The sequence below is a fragment of the Elgaria multicarinata genome, chromosome 4 (genome assembly GCF_023053635.1).
Source record: "Elgaria multicarinata webbii isolate HBS135686 ecotype San Diego chromosome 4, rElgMul1.1.pri, whole genome shotgun sequence".
NCBI lineage: Eukaryota > Metazoa > Chordata > Lepidosauria > Squamata > Anguidae > Elgaria > Elgaria multicarinata.
Window position 1 is genome coordinate 143,258,539 of NC_086174.1, and position 22,504 is coordinate 143,281,042.

Consider the following 22,504-nt stretch of genomic DNA (forward strand, 5'->3'; position numbering starts at 1 on the left):
CTCCGATCCACAATTTGCGGATCAGGCCACTTCGCTCTGCCCCGCTCCGCTTACAGTCCGCTCCACTCCACTGCAGAGCTCCGGATCCGGATCGGAGCGCCGCTTCCCCCCCCATAGGCTTGCATTGAAATCCATAAAAGTATACAACTTTATTTCTGTTAAAGTTAGAAACCTCAAGTTTAGCACCATGACACCTCATGGATATATACACATGCATGCCAAGCCTCAAGCCAATCCAAGCGTCCCCTGATTTTTGGGGAATTTATGAAAATCGGACACCCCATTTTCAGACATGGACTGTTCTCCGACATTTTGACAGATAATTTTTTTTGAAGTGGGCACCCTCACAGATGCCATCTAGATCCACATTCATGCCAAGTTTCAAGCAAATCCCATCATCCCCTGATTTTTGGCGGGGCTTTAACCTCTAACGCACCACCCATAACCCCAATTCACACCCCTTTCGATATCTCCATCAATTTTCATGTTAGAAACCTCAACCTTGGCACCATGATAGATTATCCATGGATACACATGCATGCCAAGACTCAAGCCAATCCCATCATCCCCTGATTTTTGGGGAATTTATGAAAATCGGACACCCCATTTTCAGACGTGGGATTTACTATGACATTTTGACAGATAAAAAACTTGGAAGCAGGCACATCCACATTCATGGCAAGTTTCAAGCAGATTGCATCATCCCCTGATTTGGGGGGGTTAACCTCCAATGCAGCACCCCTAACCACAATTCAAACACCCCTTTTCTATATCTCCGTCAATTTTCACGTTAGAAAGTAAAAACTCAAACTTGGCACCATGATAGCTTATCCATACATGCTTGCCAAGCCTCAAGCCAATCCAAGTGTCCCCTGATTTTTGGGGAATTTATGAAAATCAGACACCCCATTTTCAGACATGGACCGTTCCCCGACATTTTGACAGATAAATTTTTTTGAAGTGGGCACCCTCACAGATGCCATCTAGATCTACAATCATGCCAAGTTTCAAGCAAATCCCATCATTCCCTGATTTTTGGTGGGGCTTTGACCTCTAACGCACCACCCATAACCCCAATTCACACCCCTTTCGATATCTCCGTTGATTTTCACGTTAGAAACCTTAAACTCGGCACCATGATAGTTTATTCTTGTATACACATGCATGCTAAGCCTCAAGCAAATCCCATCATCCCCTGATTTTTGGCAGGGCTTTAACCTTTTAACTCACCCCAAATCAAGTCCCATGCTAGAACTACGTCAATTTTCATGATAGAAACCTCAAGTTTGGCACCATGACACCTCATGGACCATGGACGTATACACACGCATGCCAAGACTCAAGCCAATCCAAGCATCCCCTGATTTTTGGGGAATTTTTGAAAATCGGACACCCCAGTATCTCAGGGATTTAAAGCTGCAGACAGCTCAATGGGGCCATTTCAAAGGAAATCCCAACATGCCATGAATTGGGGAGTAGAGATAAACCTATATGAATCTTCTTCCACACTTGAAAAATTGATTTTGAACGTCCAAAAGTCTAAGTGAGCGCAGGAAGGACTTATCCCCTGAGTCAAAGCAAGACACACACAAACCATCCCTGCGAGGCAGGCAGAGGAGGAGGGAGGGAAGGCAGGCAGGCAGCAGACATTTCTGGGGGCACAAGGAAGTGAGCCAAGGATAGTTTCAAAGCCAGTAATGCAAACCATCCCTGTGAGGTGGGAGCAGCACAGAGAGATGCCTTTTCTTTTGCATCCCATAACTAGGAGGCTAGGAGGATAAGAGTAAAGCTTTGTGATCCTTGCTTCAGAGTTGATTGACTGCACTGTGATCACAGCCATTACTAAACAACAAAATAATAATATTAATAGCAGTACTAATTAATATTAATAGCAACAACAACAACAACAACAATAAGGAGTTGAACCACAATGAAAGCCTGCCTGACTTCACTGAAGAGGAAAAACCAGGAGAGCTTGGGCTATGGGGTGTAAATATAAAATGGAATGAATAAATAAATAAATAAATAAAGGAGGGGTAGAATTAAAAGCAGCAGTGTTGCTGAATAAACAACAGGAAGAATTTTTTTAAAAAAAGGCTATATCTGTCTTTTACCAGTAAGAGGGAAGTGGACGTGCCCAGAGGGAGGGGGAATTATGCCAATTTTGACTGGCCCTGTCTAGGGACCAGTCTTTGAGAAGCAAACTAACACTTCAGCTCATGATAGGCATTAGTCTCTCTCCACTGGTTAACCTTTGGAGGACTCTGATGACCCTCCAGGGCAGGACACAGTGTATGTGCACTGGGCACGTCCACATGCCCTAGGGGACCTCATCCCCTTGCACCACACCTATTCAGTTGTTCACCAAGGTTAGGGTGGGTAGCAGTGCTGTGTTTCCTATCTGTTATTTATTTGCTTAGTATATGATTTCAGGTTGTGTTTGTGCATTTGGTGGGGCTACTGTTTTAAAAAAAAACCTGGGAAAAGTCCGTTCAGACTAAGAAAGAGAAGTTTCCCAGTATCCCAAGTTACTAGTATCCCATTTTGCCTATCCCCTCCTCCAACTTTGGGATCATGTGATCATGACTCTACCTCTCAGCACTTCAAAAAGGTACCTCTCCCGCTTTTTTTACCTGATTTTTCCAAAAATTATAGCACGCGAACCGCACCACGCAGGGAGCTGAGAGTAGGCTCAAAATGACCCCCAGCCATGACTCTCTAAGCACAAGAAATTTCAGAAAGATAGCTTAAAAAACAACACAGTTATCCCCTTTTCTTTTCCTCAATGCAATCCTATGGGTGAAATTTTCCAAAATGGCGATCGGAGCGCTCCGCAAAAAGAGAAGCTCTCTGCCTATGGCTGCTTCTCTTTGTCGTGCTTCTAAGGGTCCACGGTCTGCTTCTACTCCACCTCTGGGCAAGGCAGAGCAGGCAAATTCGCTTCTGATTATCCGATTCTAATCGGAGCGGAGCACACCTCTACTCACTACCCCTTTGCAAAAACTGCTAGAGATAACCAATGGGTGAAATGGTGATGTGTGTATGTTGAAATGGAAAGAGTGTGTGTTGTCATGTGGAGAGCCAACAATTAAAGTGTGAAATGATTGTCACTATGTGGTAATTGCTATTTAAAAGTCACCTGAATCCAACTTTTGTCTATTTCAAAACCAAACTAACATTCATATCCATAAATGTTTATTTACCTATTTAATCCCATATGAAGCTTGATCCAATGCCTCAAAAACACTAAAGAAATCTTGTAGCACCTTAAAGATTGTCAAAGTTATTATTGTCCTAGGCATGTTTTGCTTGGGAGTGTACCCTAGAGTTTTTAATGGGCCTTACTCCCAAACAGGTATGCATAGGATTGCAGCTGCACAACATAATCCTAACCGTATTTATTCAGAAGTAAAAACCTATTGATTTCAATGCGGCTTCCTTTTAAGCCCATATGCTTATGATTGCTGCCATATAGTGCAGTTCTAAGCATGTTTGTTCCAAAAAAACACAATCCTATTGAGTTTAACTTAACTAGTAAGAATGCTTTGAATTAAAGTTTATTAGCCTACTATGGGTTGGATCGAGATTTAGCCATACCTAGATTAGACCTATTGAAATCAATGGGACTGGAGTTAGTCAGTCATGACTAATTTAAGCCTATTGATTTCAGAGGATCTGCTCTATGTATAACTAAATGTGGCTCAAATCCTCTCTCTCCAAAGGCTCCTGGCTTTGAATTTCGAAAGCATTTTTTTAAAAATAATAATAATAACATTTATGAAATGTGTTGATGATCAGCTCTGTTTGAAATCTGTGACAAAATGAAACACATTTTATCAGTGTTCATATCACATTGCTGCCATTACAAAGCCTTTAGGTGGTGGCAATATTGGACATTTGTGACTAATAGCACTCAAATGTTTATTTTATTTTTCTCATTCCTGCAGTTAGGAGAGCTTATTTTTATATAAACTTACTTTATATATAGTTTATATATTAGTTTAATATATATATATATATATATATATATATATATATATATAGTTTAATATAGTTTAATATAATATAGTTTAATATTTAATACATATAGTTTATAATTTTACATATATAGTTTATATAGACCTAGTTTATATTAGCAGCCATGTTGGGGTTTTACACCAAGAGACTCACTAGAACTGGCATCTTTTCTGGGGCTGCAATGAGCTTCTGTCTTTGATAGTTTTAGTACTAAAACAGCACATCAGGATGCTGCACATATTAATATTATCTGTCACTACTGGTATGCCTGGATTTTAATTTCTTGGTGGCAGCTCAGTCAAAGATGGCTCCTCTGGAAAAACTGGGCAACTGAATTCAGAAGGTCTCTCCAAGGCCATAGCTAGACCTAAGGTTTATCCCAGGATCATCCCAGGTTCGTCCCTGCCTGAGTGCTGGATGCCCTGTGTGGCACTTAGATGAACAGGTTTGACTCCACGACAATCCTGGGATAAACCTTAGGTCTAGCTACGGCCCAAGATACTTTGCACGGCCTCATATTTCTGATTCTCAGTAGAGCTGAAAATCCATTTTTGCCTGCCTCCCACTTTGCTGTGTAGGCTGTTATTGCTAGTGCATTAAGAGAATGTTGAATCACTAGGACAGCTGTGCTTTATTGAGAATGCTTCACTTATTCATGCCTGTAGCTGGTGCATGAAAAAAAAAAAAACCACACACACAAAGGAATTTCCCTTTCTGATGCTCAAATGCTACACATGCTTGTATATATATATTGATTTTTTTCCCGCACTCATCATCCCACTATGGCCTGATTTTACTTTTTGTCTCTGTGGACAAAGGTTTGTACATCAACTCTAGATGTATAGTTACTCTTTCCAAGTACCGATATATTATTTAAAATATCTAATGAAATTGCCCTAACTACAACTCCTGAAGTCAAAACATGTCCAGGAGCCTAACATAACGTTGGGAAGCTTGGTGGATGTATACATTCACTGTGCCACACATTATTACTATTTATTTTTTTTAAAAAAAGGATGCTTGGCCATGGCGCTGTACTAAAAGAAGGCCACATCTGTTTGTTCGTTTTTAAAAAATGTAAGATGGTGTGTTGCTGTGATGTGATGTACACACTACCCTTGGCGGTTTTGTTTTCGTGTCTGTCTAGCAGTGCGTCCTCTGTGTTATATGTCCAAATGTACATGTGTCAGGAAATACAGCTGAATGTTTTCTAGTTGTCTTTATTTTTATTGTGTCCCCACCCCTCCCGCTGGAAGGAAAAAAAGCCTATCAAAACAAAACAAAGCAAAGTTCCCAGCGTGGCCATTGCAATTGATTCCGTTCAAAATGAAATTTCTAAGCATCACAGTCGTTGTGGCAGCAACAATTAAATAAAATGAAACAAAACACTTTTGTTCAGGTTTATGATATATCGGTATACCAGAATGTCCCCTTTTACCAAATACTCATTTGCTTGATTCAGCTCTTAGCTTGAAGAAATAATCATCGCCGTTGTATTTTGGCAGTTGTCTCTCCCCGCCCGGGGCTTTGTTACTCACCTTCTGTTTTTGCATAGGCTTAAATCAAGTGATGCTTATAAAAAAGCCTGGGGCAATAATCAAGATGGCGTTGTAGCCAGCCAGCCTGCACGAGTCGTGGATGAACGAGAACAGATGGCCATCAGCGGTGGATTTATCCGCAGGTGAGGCTTGTGGGTTGCTGTCGTTCTGATCCTGTCTTTTCCTTCCTTCTTTCCTGTCCCTGGCATATTAGGAGTGTTTCCATATGGTCCTAGAGAGAGTGTTGTGTTATTACAACTATAGTTGATTCCACAGTTGGCAATGACCAAGTTCATTCGTCCAACAGTTTCAAAAAAATTCCACTGACATTCCCATGTCTCTTTGGGGAACAGTCCTCTAAATCTTCAAATCAGAGCAGAGGAATCCAAAATCAAAAGACTTTTGAGAACACAGACCTGGGATTTTCATGATAGTGCCTTTGGCCATCATTGTGCCCATGGGCCCCTCTCTTGGCACTCACCACATTCCTCGCCTCTCCTGATTTTTTGAATTAACTTCCTTTTCTGGCCTGCTGCCCTCCAGTGCCACCTTTATTGCGGTTCAAAAGAGTGGTTTTGTGTTGGGAACTCATGCCCCACCTCTGCTTTATCATTAGATACTTGGGCTAGTTCCTTTTCTTTTAGTCTCACCCATTTTTCTTCTGGGAAATGGGTGCTTTATGACCACCCATGCTCAATATGGCAGCCATTTTATGTATGGACAAGGCCCCCACAGTAGCCATTTTGTGAGAGCACTCATGGTACTCTCAAAATTCCAAATGTTTCCACCAAACCCACAAAGGTTGGGGAACTCTGACATAGGCTTTTAATCAATTTCCCCCTACAGAGCAGAACCACTCCCCCACCCATTGTCCCTGCCTTTTACCACGAATCGTTATCTGGCATGAGTTGTGGGAGCAACTGCCTGCTTTGCAGGATCCAGTAGCCATCTCTTCTTTTCCTTCCCCCAACACACATGCCTACGCCTTTGAGGTTGTGAAAGTGGTGCCAATTACTGCAGAACCCCTGAGCTTACAGTCATTAGAAGTTAGATTTAATGGAAGAAATTGGGACTGTCTCAGAGCTTCACTGACAGTCTATCATGGACCAACCAGATGTGCAGGGTGCATTATTCCAGCCTGCAAAGTTGTTGGTTGTCCCTTGCAACCATTTGGCAATGAGGGGGAGTGTAGGAAGCCACAGCAAACTCTGTAGAACACATTGTTTGGTGATGGCGGCATTACCTGGTCTGCCTACATCAAGAGAGTTGTTCTTAATTTTAACTTTGTATGTTGATCACTGGACAGCCAGTGCAGTGAAGTGGTTAGAGTGTTGAACTGGGAATGAGGATATCCAGGTTCTACTCCCCATTCAGCCATGAAGCTCACTGGATGACTTTGAGCCAGTTACTGACTCTCAGCCTAAGCTACCTCACAGGGTTGTTGTGAGGATAAAATGGAGAAGAGGAGGACCATATAAGCCATCTTGGGTTCCTTGCAAGGGGGAAAAAATGGCTGGATACAAATGAAATGAATGGTATGGTTCAGTCCATCGTTACTCCTTATTCCTTTGCAGGGTAACAAATGATGCCCGAGAAGGTGAGATGGATGAAAACCTGGAACAGGTCGGTGGCATCATTGGAAATCTCCGTCACATGGCCCTGGATATGGGCAACGAGATTGACACACAGAACCGCCAAATTGACAGGATCATGGAGAAGGTAAAGGCTGACCTGCCATTTGCACCCGATATTCCTCGTACAATAGTATATGATATTTTGTACCAAAAAGTCGGTGTAAATGTAAAAAGAAGAATGACACTGTTTAGTTTTAGGCAGAGGCTAATGCAACTTGAATAATTTCAGTTTCATTATTTCACTAAAACGTATGCAGTCTTAGTTGTAATGGGGCATGAGGACTGGGGGGGAGGGGGGCTTTGTAAAGTAGGAGATATATCCAACCTGTCTTCCCCCCTCCCCACAATAAGTGGAATAGAGAGGGCTGGCGGATTGCAGGCCTGGGGCTTTTTATCGGTACTGAAGTGCGCTGATAGCCGTTGGGGCACACGGTGCCTGTTCCGTATACTGCTTGTCCCACTTTTAATTCCGTATATTATACTGCTACAGATACCATCGTGTGCGGTACGGGGTATAAATGTGCAAGAGGGGTATAGCTTCACCATGATGGGATCATATCAATATGACACGAGGTGTAGATCTGACCTTGTAGCAGATGCAGTTGCTAGCCAGGTGTCCTTTATGTCAGGGGCTACCCAGTCCCAAGTCCTGTTTAAAGATAAGGAACTATAACATATACCCGTTTTCCTCGAATTATCCTCATAGCATAAAGTTGTTGTTGTTGTTGTTGCTGTCGTCATTAGCTAAATCACACCCCGGGCGGCAGCGTTCCTAAGATCCTTTGCATAACAGGAAAGGGTTTAAGGGGGAGAAATGTAAAAAAAAATCATTAAAAAATCAATGGATGACCCAATCCGATTCAAATTTGGTATGCTTAAAACCCTCCTTAATATCTATTACTGTGCCAATTTTGATGTTTTTATCTTTAAAACTTACACAGATGTAAGCATTTGTTTAATTTGTACTTTAAACATAGCAAATCATCCTCCTGCGCCCCCAGTGGCCGCTCAGAGAACAACAAAAGATTTGCTCCTAAAGTGGTAGTAAAATAGGTCGGTTCTTTTGGCTTTATAGCACAATTAAAGTAGGATGCCTGGGAGTGCTTCACAGTCAAAGCAGATTATAAGATGGAAAACTTTGGAGTCCTTTGCACGCAATTTGCAATGATTGCACAGTACAACCATGGTGCGATGAAGCTATAAGAAGGGAGGGAGCTTAGGGGCACCTTGAAGTTGCCCATCAACCATCAGGACAGCAGGTTGAGCAGGCACATAGGAGTTTATAGTCTTCCCCACAATGGTATTTCTATTTAACACAAATTAGAGTAATTATTTCCAAATTGGCATCTATACATATATATTAGCATAAGAGAATCATCTGCAAATCAGTGTCCTCTTTTCGCCATAATTATTTTTTTATTTTGGGGGGACAATGTGTAAGTGCCACCCGAGGCCTGATGCACAAAAGGAAGAGGCTTTTCAACCTGGAGGAACTCATACTCGTAAATCCTACACTTAGAACTTTCACCCCATCGCTAATTCTTAGGACAGTGTTGCAGTGATGTGTTCTCTAGATCCTAACCAACAGGAGGCTAGTCGGTTTGGGATAGGGCTTGTTGCTGCCCTTGTATCACTCTGGGCCTGTTCAGATGACATTTCAGGCTCTGTGGTTAGCGAAACTGTGGTTCTCTGGGGTTAGCACTAACCACAAGCCATGCTATCGCACACAATGCTTTAAGCCTCGTGTGGCGCAAAGTGGTAAAGCAGCAGTTTCTGCAGCTGAAACTCTCCCCACGGCCTGAGTTCGATCCCAGCAGAAGCTGGTTTCAGGCAGCCGGCTCAGGTCGACTCAGCCTTCCATCCTCCCAAGGTCGGTAAAATGAGTACCCAGTTAGCTGGCGGAAAGGTAATCACGGCTGGGGAAGACAACGGCAAACCACCCTGCTATAAGGCCTGCCAAGAAAACGTCAGCGAAAGCTGGCGTCCCTTCAAGAGTCAGTAATGACTCAGTGCTTGCACGAGAGGTTCCTTCCTTCCTAGAGCCGCTAACACTGTTGCAGAGGTGCCGACTGGGGTTAGTGAGTGAGCAGGGTTTAGCAAAATGCACCGCACAAGACACCTTAAACCCTGCTGCTTAACCAAAAGCCTTTACCAGCAGGGTTTAAGGTGGCATCTGAACAGGCCCTCTGCCTCAAATCCTGCCAAAAGGACAGTGTCCAGCTACAGTGGCTGCAGGAAGAAGTACTTTCTGATGTAAATCCAGAGTTACACATTGCAAAAACTAGGGCCTAGTACAGCAAGAGTGATGGCGTGATGATGGTGGTAGGGTTTTTTGTGCAATGCCCCAGCATGCCCCACTCTGTGCTGGTATCGCCTGGATTGCAATGTTAAGCAGAACACCTTTCAGACAGCTGTGGTTTGAATTACTGTTGTTCTGACATATATCTTCCATGATTACATGTCTTTTCTCTCCCCCCCCCCCTTTCTCTCGTTCGCCCATTCAGGCTGTTTCCAACAAAACCAGGATTGATGAGGCCAATCAGCGTGCAACAAAGATGTTGGGCAGCGGTTAAGTGCAACCCAGTGCGGATTCTTCTTAACACTGTCCCCAAGGACAGCACTGTCATGCTTTTCTCATGGTATTTACCAACTAGGTTTGCACACATGCACATATCAACCCCTCTTCTGCCCTCCATTGTAAATGTTGTCCTGTGTAGGTTGTCAGCTTTCCAAAAATGATACTTGTAAATTTATTTTTATTTTACAGCTCTCTTCCTTTCCAAAGGTTGTATATAGTACTGATTTGATGGCTACAGCTCATGACAATGTTCAATTTCATTTGTTGGGGCTTTTTTCTTTTCCTCCCCGCCCCCTTCCCTTCCCTTCCCTCCCCTTTCTTTCTCGTCTGTCCATTTTCGGTTGGTGGGTTTCTTTTTTAAAAAACTTTATGATGTTTTTTGCTGAATGACAAAACAATGTAGGAATGCTCAACGTGCTGTTAAACTTTTAACTATACAGTATTGTTCTTGTAAAACTGTTAACATTCCACAGAGCTATTCCCAGAAGTCTTTTCTTCGGGTCTCATGTTGTTTAAGCATTTACGGATGTGGTGTTCTCTCAGTTCTCCATTGCTGTCATCAGTCGTTATGAGTTCATGATTAGACAATGTGGAATTATATAACTTATAACAAGCATTGCACTAAAACAGGAAAAAAAAGTGACGTGATTTATGCATTTATTGCATGAGAAATAATTTTAGACTCCTTAACTTAAGTGAGACCTTTCCATGGCAGTAGCAACATCAACAATGACAAAAGAAAACAAAAAACTAGCATGTTCGGTATTGGGACACTGTCAGGACTATGTTATACCAGCAAGTTTGCAGTAGTGCCATTTTATTTCTTCTTCTCTATATATATATTATATATATATAAATATAAATATATATAGTTATGAGCCATGTTCTTTTCTTTCTTTTTCTCTTTTCTAATTTTAATTTCAAAGGAGATGGATTTGGCACTCATCATTTAACCATTGCCAGCAGATTAAACGTTTGGCTGAAAGTTATGTCAAGGACACACACACATACACACATACACACATACACACACACACAGCATCAAGAAATAAGAAATAGGTGTAATATATAGAGTTTGTCTGCTGCTTTCAAAGACTGTCTTTTTTCTCGGGGGAGGGGACGGCTACCATATGAAATGTTGCAGAGAAATGTAATTTTTATAAGTCTCTCTCTCTTTATCTCTCTCTCTCTCTCTCTCTCTCTCTCCCTCTACTTCTCTCCCCGTATGTGGTTTGTTATCGGTACAGTTCTCTGTTGCTTACCTAGAGCTATGCACACCAAAATCACTGCAATGTTTAGTAGCTGTTATTAATTAAAAAATATATAAAATGAAATAAAAAATGTCCTACATGAATGAAATCTAGATAAAACTGTGAGATTAAATATAGTTGCCGCATGTAATATGAAATTCCTTCTGTCTCCTGTCAGTTTGTGACGTGATTGACATTTTGTAGCTAGTTTAAAAGATATTAAAAATTATAGACCACAGAGTTTCTCTAAGGCTTTTTTTAATCCAGGGGTTTGCTCTCCATCGCTCAGACTTTGTTACTCACTGGGAAGAAAGGAACGGGCATGTAGTGTGTTTACATGAGAGGGATGTGGGCTCAGTCTAGAACGTGTGCTTAGCATTCGGAAGGGTCCCAGGTTTGAACCCAGGAAAGGCACTGGCAATCCCTTGGCAATAGATGGTCCAAGAGTTTTATCAGGCACTTCTTTCTGCACCTACGACCTGCAGCCTTCCGTTTTATAAAAGGTTTGTATTTGGGATCAGTAGTATAAATAAGCTTAATGCTGAATATTCCATCTATTAAATGTGATTGGGTCGTTGTTTTACAGTACAATGACCTGGAGAAGACATTGGGTTTTACAAGGGCATGACAGCCCATAATGGGGTGAAGCTCCCCCAAAGGACAAGGAACAGAGAACCCAATGTTCAGGATTCGGGTGGGGGGAATTCTGGAGGAATTCTGATACCTGCAGACTTGGATAAACTTCAAAGCCCAATGTCCATAGGACAGTTGCTGTAGCAGACAGAAAGCCAAGTGGGACCCCCAAAAATATTCCAGTGCATGGATCATGGGACACTTTGGCACTGCATGCTGAGGGCCAAACTAGACAAGACCCAGGAGAAGACTTTTGTTTTTACTTATTGCAGCTGTGGGGAACTCCAGATTCAACTGAATCAGTGGGGCAGAGGGAAGGGATGCTTCACCCTTTCCCTGCAGGCTGCTTTCGCAACCTAAACCACCCACTCCAAGGTTGTTGTTTTTCCTCCCTGCATATGAAAAGATACTAGGGCCTTAGCTAGACCTAAGGTTTATCTTCTCGGGATCGTCCCGTGGTCGTCCCTGCCTGCTCCTGGGAAATCCTTGTTCATTTACATGAACAAGGATGACCCCAGGATGATCCCGGGATAAACCTTAGGTCTAAGGCCTAGGTCTACATATCTTTTCCCTTGTAGGGAGAAAAGCAGCTCAGACGGTGGGTAGGGTGATTAACATAACACAGGGGTGTTGTACCTCTTTCAGCACTTGTGGGGGGACATATTCCTGTGCTGAAGTCAAAAATATCACCATATTTTCAAAAATATCACATATTCCTGTGCTGAAGTCAAAAATATCACCATATTTTCAAAAATATCACATATTCCTGTGCTGAAGTCAAAAATATCACCATATTTTTAAAACTCTTACTGCCAGGAACTAAGTGTAGGAGTGGCATTTTTCAACCTTTTAGAATGGAGGGAAAAAATGGTATCGAAGCCAGGACACCACTAAATGATCAGTGGCCAAGGGGAAGGGGGGATGGCCAACCAAGGGCCAGATTGAAACTCCCGGGATTGAACCTCTGCACCCCTCTTTTAACTGATAAACTATCCCTGGGGAAAGCAGACACCCCTCTGTCACTCCTTTGATGAAATTCAGAGCCCATGGGAGATGCAATAAAGTAAAGCAGCAAAACAAACAAACCCATCAGCCAACTCCTGATGTTGTCTGCATGTCACATCAAATTTGGCCCTAAGATGAATTTGTTTGCAGAGGTGACTCTGCAATATTTGGTACATTCCTAGAATGCTTTGCAATATCACCAAAGGAAGGGGGAGCTGGGGAGTAGATCTAGGGTGACCGTATGAAAAGGAGGACAGGGCTCCTGGATCTTTAACAGTTGTACAGAAAAGGAAATTTCAGCAGGTGTCATTTGTATGCATGCTGAAATTCCCTCTTCATCACAAAAATTAAAGCTGCAGGTGCCCTGCCTTCTTTTGTGGAGTGACCAGATCCAACAAGAGGGCAGGGCTCCTGCAGCTTTAACTGTTGTGATGAAGAAGGATTTTCACCAGGTGCTGCATGCATACAAATGGCACCTGCTGAAATTCTCTTTTCTATGCAACTGTTAAAGGTACAGGAGCCCTGTCCTCCTTTCCATATGGTCACCCTAGTACATCCCATCTCATGGAGGTCTTAGAATAACTACTGGAACCAGATAGGATGTAGGGCATGGTTCCATTGAACGGTTCTATCCAGATGGGGTGAAACAGGTTGAAGTGAGTGTGAAATGGGGAGTGTGTGTGTGCAGGATCAAGTGTAACTGTAACTCACATGCTCGGAGATATTTAGGGGGCTGGGGGAGGTGTGGGTTGACTTTGCTTAGGGTGCCAAAATATCGTGAGCTGACTCCTTCCATGACTATTCCTTCTCCTCTCCTGCAGGAAAGGGATCCTATGCTTGCTACTTCTTGCCCTTCCTTACCTTCCCAGGGTATTAGCCTCCCCATTATTTACTGATTTATTTTGTGCTGTCACTCTGTATGGTGCTTCATTGAATATAAAAAGGCAGGTTCCTGCCCCTAGGAGCATACAATCTAAAAAAAATTGCCGCGGAGAAACTCCCATGGAGGGAAGGGAGAAAAAGAGGGGCGGTTGCGGGGAGGGGCAAAGAGGAAAGCAATATGTGGTCATTTCAGTCGCATCATGTGCTTGGGTTTAGCTGCAGGCTCAATTCCAGTATGACATCGGAACTTGGGGTTGTCGTGTTAAAGACTTCACTGAAAAACTGGGTTTTGAGAGGGCCAGCCCTACCATTAGGCAGAGTGGGGCAGGTGCCTCAGGCGGCAGATGCAGGGAGAGTGGGCAGAGAGGTGTTGGAGGACAGAGCTGTGTGTGCCACATGGCTTGCCCTATCCCCCGCCCCTAAACTAGCCTGCTGCCCTCATGAGGAGGCTGTGCCATTCACCAGTCTCAAAATAAGATTCAATGGCCAGTCTGATCAGCTGCTATAGATAGAATGGGGATGCATTTTGTCCTTTACCTCAGGCAGCAAAAGCTCTTGTGCCAACCCTGAGTTTCAAGGAGGGATTTAAGAGAGGTTGTCATCATGCAGGTGTTCTGGGAGGCAGTTCCAAGCATGTGGAGCAATCAGGGAGAAAAGGCAGAGTCCTTAAAGGCAGCAGGAGACTGCTTCATAAATTCTTACATCCCTCCTTCTGCACCTGAGCAGCAGAAGACTATGCATCAAAGTAATCCTGAAAAACGGCAGTCCATTCCACCTGGACTAAAAGGCAGTCCATTGCATCTGGACCAATATTTTACCCAGGCAAAATTTCATCGCAACCACTTTTGCTTCATGGTAAGGCAGTCCGTAATGAACGAGTTCCGGACCCCCACCCCTCTCTGTCATTTCACTCCCCCAAACCAAAAGTCTTCCAAACAGACTACAACTCCCATCCTGCCCAACCATCATGGCCAATGGGTGGGTGTGTTGTAGTCCAACAATATCTGGCAGGCAGGCAGGCAGGCAGGCAGCGTGTTCTCCACCCTTGTCTCAAAGGTGGATCCTTCTACATGCATTGCTATATTGTAAGGCTTTCCAGGAAGAAGCTGAGGCTCAGGCTCAGCTAATGATGAGGCAAATTCAGTGCGACAGAGGCAGCCGACTTTAGTGCTCATGTGAAGGCGTGTGATATGATTGCTGTCTCCTCAGGCGTCCTGTCGTTTTTTCAGAAGGAGACATTTGGAACAGCTTGTCTGGCATTTATTAGGGGAGGATAAATAATATATTCTGAAACAGCGGGGCATGGGTGCAAACCTTCCCAGTTGAGAAGACCCAGGAAAGTTCTATTACAATGGTCGTACTGGTGAACTAGCCTCAAGTGGAAATATATATTAACCAGCACCAGAATTGATGCCTGAAGGGCAATTAGAAGCGGAAGTAATCAGAAGTGGTTGGGAAGAGCATCAGCTTCCTATTGGGGTACCCTTTGGGGAAATTAAAGGAAGGAGGAGAATTAGTCATCTATGTGAAGTAGCTCATAAAAGCACAGATAATACACTGAACGATGCAGTAACAAGCAAAGTGAAACAGAACACAGCTATGAATGTAGTTCAAGTGTTGGCAATGATCAAACCTACTGCTCCTACCAATATTTTAGAAATTCACCAACAGCCAGGGAACTTTCCATTTGAACATTCCGTTTGTGCATTTGGAATTTAGCTTGAAACCTTTGAAATACATAATCAGACTTCTGTTATATAATCCTATTTTCCCAGACATCAAGTGGGGAGGGAGGTTGAGCAACCACAGCATCCCCAACGGTGTTGCCCATGGAACACACGCCACCACCACCACCCGCGCAAAAAAACCCACACATCTGCTTCTGAAATTGAAAAAGCTTCTAAAACTGAAAATGGAAAGAAATATTGCAAAGAGTTTGAAGATGGTGAGTCAGAGAACACTGGGTTGTATCCAACGGGGTCTGTGCGCAGGGGAACAGACACCATGGGTGGACTAGATGTCACCTCCTCCCTGCAATCCCCCTACTCACACAACTAAGGCAGGATCTACGCTACTGCTTTATAACGGTTTATATCAGTATTGGCAACTGATAGGGCCGAGGACACATTCCGTATACCGTTTTCAAACTGCTTTCAAAGTGTTATATCCTGCTTGGTGTAGATCTGGCTTAAGTCTTCTCTGGAGGTCTGGAGCAGTTTTGGGGGCACCAAAGGGTGCATGGGAAGGAGAGTAAGAAAAAGTCCTGTCGCTCAAGAGGAAGTCCTTTTGCGCGGTTAGATGTCACCCATTAAGAAGGAAAATATAAAGTTCGACTTTGGACTTGCATATATAGGAGTGATTCCAGGCATAAAAAGAAGGAGGCTTCTGAGATTCTCTTCCTCTGATTTTGTTCCAATACACACTTCCCTGGGCATATGATCCATTGAACTCAGTGGGATCTACTTCTGAGTAAGTAGATTTAAGATTGGATTGTAAATCATTGGATTTTGTTTCCAAAGCAGAACCAATGCATTAGGAGTGCCTAGTGTGACCAGAGACAAAAGAGGGCAGGGCTCCTGCAGCTTTAACTGCTGTGATGAAGAGGGAATTTCACCCGGTGATGCATGCATAGAACTGAAATGTCCTTTTCTGTACAATGTTTAAAGATACAGGAGCCTTGTCCTCCTTTTCATATGGTCTAGGGTGACCATACATGAGATAAAAGTCTCATGTAGAAATGCCCTTAGTCTGAACACCTTCAACCAGAGGACGCTCCTCTTTAAAATAGGACACTTGGCCACCCTAACAACTCTCCAGTAAAAATTATGTATTGAATTATTTTATTTATTGAATGTTTATTTATTTATCGTTGATAACCATCTGTGGCAAATTCCTATCGAAATGCAGGATAACAATTTCAGAAAGAAAGAAAGCATAACCCTTTCCTGTGCGTTGTGATACAAGTGTCTGACAGTCCACTGAGCTCTCATAATTCCTTCAGCCCAAGGCCCACGGGGAGAAAGCTGGAATCCGGGAAGCAAGTGCGGCAGTTCAGTAGCCTGTCAGCATTCCGTTCAGCCCTGACCTTTCGTCTCTATTTCCTGTTGTGGTTTGCTGCCTTCTGGTCTGTGTAGTGAGCTTTGCGTGGTGCTAAGGGGGGCAGGAGGATGCTGGACTCCCATCCATTAAAGGCTGAGCTGAAAATATACCCAAGTGGGGTTTGTTAATGCTGCTCTTCAAAGAAAGTGCAGGATTAGACTGGATTAGCTGCCGACGTCATAGAGCCGCACACATAATGAATTATGTAATGCGATTCTCTTTGTAGTACATCTACTGGACAGGAGCACCATTTCGAATAAAGAGAGACATGAAAAGGAAGCTCTTTAGGGTATCACTTCTCTATAAGCCTAATGGAATGCAGAACAGACCTGACTACAGAAACAAAAGGAGAATGAACCGTGACAGCCTCCCCTAACCTGGGTCCCTCCAGATGTTTTGATCTACAGCTTAGAATCATAGAATAATAGAGCTGGAAGGGGACTATAAGGCCATCGAGTTCAACCCCCTGCTCAGTGCAGGAATCCACCTTAAAGCACCCCTGACAGATGGTTGTCCAGCTTTGAATGCCTCCAGTGTGGGAGAGCCCACCACCTCCCTAGGCCATTGGTTCCAAAGTCGTAGTGTTCTAACAGGAAGTTCTAACATACCTGATCATTGACCATGCTGGGTAGCGCTGATGGGAGTTGTAGTCCAAAACATTGGCCAGGCACCAGATCGGGGAAGGCTGTTCTAGGCACTACAGCTAAAAATGCTCAGTCTCTGGTCTCCACCTACTGAACTACAAACAGAGGAATGTGGGGACAACCAACAGGGCATCTGATGTGCCCAAGCAGGCTCCTGGGCAGAGCAAGGCAATTGCCTTCGGTGGCAGGTGTTGGGGGCAGCAGTGGCAGCCTCCCGGATGTTCCTCCTGACCCCCACCCCCAGCTGCTTCTGTCTACCTGAGGACTGAGCTGTGTATGCCACACAACTTTTGCTGGGCCTATTGAACTGGTATTCTCCTGTCTTAGGTGTGGTGAAGGACAGTATCTCATCGACAGTGCTGGAGTAAGAGTCAACTGCCCATCTAGTTGGCTTCTTTATATGATATGAGGAGGAGGTGCCATCTTGTCCTTCACATCAGCAGCAAAATGTCTTCAGCCAACCCTACTTCTAAAAGGAAAGGAAAGGAACCTCTCGTGCAAGCACTGAGTCATTACTGACTCTGTTGGAGGGACGCCAGCTTTCGCTGACGTTTTCTTGGCAGGCCTTATAGCGGGGTGGTTTGCTGTTGCCTTCCCCGGCCATTATTACCTTTCCCCCAGCTAACTGGGTACTCATTTTACCGACCTCGGGAGGATGGAAGGCTGAGTCGACCCGAGCTGGCTGCCTGAAACCAGCTTCCACTGGGATCGAACTCAGGCCGTGGGGAGAGTTTCAGCTCATATTTTGAATATGATCATGTTCTGCTAAAGGATGTAAAAAGGGGGAGATGAGAGAAATGGGAAATATTTGGACTTGTGCTAGGATCATTCATTATTGGTAAAAATGGCAGTTCACATCCCCTAAGGGCCATTTTTAGATTACTGTGCTTTGCAACCATTATCACATTTTTTTCCTAACAAAGGAAGTGTGGTATTATTTCAAAATGGCGGAATGAGAGTCTTGTATAATTGCACAATTCTGTTATACCACAGTGCCATCTAGTGGTTGTATAATGAAACATATAGAAAAACAGAAAGAAAAACCCTGGGAGGTTTTGACAAGTGTAAAGGAGCTGATCTTAATGCCACAAAGAATCCGGAAGCAGTAGCCTCAGTAAAGGTGCAGGATAAAAACCTCATGTGGAAATGAGTGGTTCAAACAGCATGTAAAGGTGGAGGGGATCATGGATGGGAGAGAGAGAAACTAAGTAGCTAAACAAAGTGCTGTAACACCATATGAACTGCCTTAGGACCACTCATCAATGTGGCCTGGTATTTTCTTGTCTGACTGCTGCTGATGTTTCCTGAGCCTGCTGCTGTTTAGAAGACATTTTACATGCACGGCTTACACTTTACTATTGGGCCATCCCCTCTTCCTCCACAAACACACAGACACTATAATGCTTCTGACAAAAGGCTGTGGAACTACCAAAGTTAGCTGAACATCAGACATAGGTATCCAGAATTATATACCAATGTCCTTGCTCCGATAACACTTGCATTTGTCTAAATCTCCCGCCTCCCTACAAACACACAACAGCTGCTTCATGGTATTTTTTTTAACTTTGATGCACTGGCCCCAGACATTTTTCTACCTCACTTGGAGGCCAATGGGGCCAATACTTGAGAAACTTGCTGCACCATTCAGGCACCTATTTCCAGGACTGGCTCTATTATAAGACATAGCGAGGTGACCACCTCAGGCAGTGGATACTTGAACACAGGGAGTGATGCTGACAAGGGTTGGAGGACAGAGCTCTGTGTGCCCTGCAAACCCTCCTAAGCTAGTCTGCTGCCCTCAGGTGTGATGGACAGGGCTATCTCAGGGTTGAAGGAAGATTCAATTGCCAATCCGGTCAGCTTCTGTACATGGAAGGCCATCTTGTCCTTCACCTCAGGCACCAAAATGTCTTGGGGCAGCCCTGCCAATTCCTGTCTTCATCTATCTTTCCTCTGATTCCACCATCTCCCTCATGGCAGGGCTGGCCCTAGATGGCTAATTGAACCCTGCAAAGGATGAAGCCCACGTAGGCGGCTGTTCTATGGGGCGTGCTGGCACCTGCCTTCTCAACAAACATGTGAGTGAAACGGAGAGAATAGGAGAATTCCCCCAGAGGGCAGAAACTGATAACTAGTCAACAAAGGAACAGCACAACCATTCCCCATTGTCTCTGAATCTTTCCATGTCTCAGGCACATCTCCCTGTTAGCTGAGTCACCTGTCTCCGAGGAAAAGAAGAAGCAAGTGCGGTGAAGAGGACGGATCCTGAAATCCACATCGCTGCCACTGAAAGCCTAAATGGGTCATATCTCCTTTTACATAGAACATTCTTGGCAGATTTCCCTGTCTGCAGAATAGCACATTGAATTCCGATGAAACTCGCTTTCTTCTCCAAGGTTTCTGCAGCGACTCTTGACAAGTAGTGCCACGGTGTACTGACACATCAGCCCCTGATTTTCTTGTTATAAAGTCCTGGGGGAAAAGAAAATTGGCTTCTTTTTTCTCTCTCTCCTTCCCCTCACCCGCCCCTCCAGCTTCCTTCTTCTTTGTTCAGACAAATAGGCCTGAGTTTAATCAAACAACCACGATAATTCTGTTCCCCCCCCCCATTGTTGCAGAAATGTTGCCATGGAAATTCAAGCACTTCTTTCTCAAAGTATATAGGTGCGATTTCCATTTCTTTTTTCCAAACAAAAAAACCCACACCTGTTTGTTGTCATCTGTAAGTGAGAAGGAGAAAGCCCGGGAGGGCATTTCTTGTACAATGAAGATAATTCTTGCCTTGAAGCTAGACAGGTAACCCCTCCTCCACTCCGATTTGAAGTTGGGCCGAACTATGTAGACTGCAGGCAGTGGAGGCTAGTGGCTCCAATTTTGGGGTGTGTGTGTGTGAATCCATTCTGGGTTACAGTTAGAACCAGCCAGAACACTAAAGGAGCTATCCATCATGCCGAACCCATTTTGGGCCTTAAGTTCTTAAAAGATAGCTCTTTTAAAGTTCTGGCTTCTGGCTGAAACTCAGAATGGCTTCATAGACCCACTGAAATTGGAGCCAGTAGCCTTCACCATCTGCAGACATGTATTTATTTTATTTATTTATTTATTTATTTCCTTTCTATCCCACACTTCTTCCAAGGTGCAAAGGGCAGCATATATGTCCCCCCACTCCACTTTATCTGCACAACAATCCTGTCAGGTAGGTTGGGCTCCGCCCCATGAATTTTCTCCCTCTCATGCTGCCAGGTGGAACGGCTGCTAGTAAGAGATAGCTGTGAGAGAGGAGAAACCACATGGGAGTTAGTCCCAGCTGAGCCAATGCAGTGGCTTTAAGGTAGGGGTGACTCTAGGGAAAGGAGGACTGGGCTTCTGTTTCTTTAACCGTTGTATAGGAAAGCAAATTCCTGCAGGTGTCATTTGTATGCATGCAGCACCTGCTGAAATTCCCTCTTCATCACTTCAGTTAAAGAACTAGAGTGACCAGATGCAAAAGAGGGCAGGGCTCCTGCAGCTTTAACTGTTGTGGTGAAGAGGGTATTTCACCAGGTGCTGCATGCATACAAGTGACACCTGCTGAAATCCCCTTTTCTATACAACTGTTAAAGCTACAGGAGCCCTGTCCTCCTTTCCATATGGTCACCCTACTTAAGGTTTCTTTAATAGTGGCTACTCTTCTAAATAGGGTAATAGGTGCCCCTCTCACTAAGAACGGGCTCTCCTTTTAGAAGACAGATTGCATTTCAGACCCACTGGATGTAAAGGGCTGTGAGGTAACTGAGGAGGGTTAGGGGGTGGGGGGAGTGTTGAAAATTGGCTTCTGAGCTTCCTACCACTTAAACTGCTTCAAGGCCTCTTAGGTGTCCCCGGTACATTTCTGCTTTGCTTGTCAACTACTTAGTTGGCTATTTAAGGGAACCATTTTTGTCTAGACAGGTTTCACTGTATGCAGCTAACATTTAAACTGAAAGAGGAGGACAGCCCTGAAGTGCTAATCTGAAATGAAAGTAGTCAGGCCGGCCGGGTTTTTTTTTTATTGTTGCGCTTGCTTTCGAAAATGTCAGCTCAGCTGACTTTTCATTTCAGAAGCTGAATGCTTCTGAGCCTGGGAACAGGAATCTGTTGGCTTGGCCATGCTGGCTGGGAACGATGGGAATTGCAGTCCAGCACATTGGGAGGGCACCAGGTTGGAGAAGCCTGGATGAACCTGATGGAATGTATCCTTCAATTGGCTTCTGCCATATAGCTTTTTCTTTCATTTTTTTAACCAAAGAAAGATGTCTGAAGCTTGTGAATGATGGCTTTTAAAGAGTCTTTTCAGGTCTTTTCTTTTGCCTTTTGCAAATTAAATACATAGAACTATTTTAATTCTTTTTAAAAACCGAAGCTTCTGTCTCTGTTTGCTACTTTGTGTGTTTTTTCTTTTTCTTTTCTCTTCTCTCTTCAGCAATGGAGTTGCTACTTCAACAAAACAATCCCAGGTTATCGGTGGGGAAGATGCTAGCTTCCTGTGGTGGCAAGGTTAACGCCATAAAATTAAATGCATATAAACACATGAAGCGGCCTTGTTCCAAATCAGACCATCGATCTCTCTAGTCTAGTCCAGTATTACCTATTTTACCTGGCAGCAGTTCTCCAATTTCTCAGAAACAGGCATTTCCCCAACTAGAGATACCAAGGGCCAGTGGAAGCTGGTGGCTCCAATTTCAGTGGGGCTATAAAGCCATTTTGGGTTTCAGTCAGAACCAATTTCTCTGCTGTGGCACCCCGGTTGTGGAATGAGCTCCCCAGAGAGGTCCACCTGGTGCCTACACTGTACTGCTTTCATCGCCAGCTGAAGACCTTTTTATTAAGTATTTTAACACTTAATTTTAACTTAAATTTAAATTTTACTGTTCTAACTCTGTATTTTAATCTTATATCAATTTTGTTGCGTGGTTTTATCCTGGTTGTGCTTTTTATACTGTATTTTGTAATTGTGCTTTTAACATGTTGGTTGTTTTATTATGGTTCTAATTTTTGTGAACCGCCCAGAGAGCTTCGGCTATTGGGCGGTATAGAAATGTAATAAATAAATAAATAAATAAATAAAAATAAATAAATAAAAGATAGAACTCTAAAGGGGCAATCCAAGGTGCTGAACCCTATCCCCCAAATGGGTTTAGTACCTTGGATGGCTCTTTTAGCTTTTTTGGCTGGTTCTGACTGAAACTCAGGGTTGATTCACAGC

The 22,504-nt window shown here is 43.7% G+C and overlaps 1 protein-coding gene across 3 annotated transcripts in view; it reads left to right on the forward strand.

The window, feature by feature from the left end:
* SNAP25 (synaptosome associated protein 25) overlaps positions 1–11,250 on the forward strand; it is a 37,565-nt gene extending 26,315 nt beyond the window's left edge. For 2 of the 3 annotated variants that reach the window (XM_063125327.1, XM_063125326.1), the window contains exons 5-7: positions 5,573–5,698; positions 7,130–7,274; positions 9,694–11,250. In XM_063125327.1, the coding sequence (XP_062981397.1) occupies positions 5,573–5,698; positions 7,130–7,274; positions 9,694–9,762 (340 nt within the window). In that variant the 3' untranslated portion in view covers positions 9,763–11,250. The remainder of the gene's footprint in view (positions 1–5,572; positions 5,699–7,129; positions 7,275–9,693) is intronic. The other variant, XR_010025401.1, reaches the window with a different exon arrangement.
* The last annotated feature ends 11,254 nt before the right edge of the window (positions 11,251–22,504 follow it).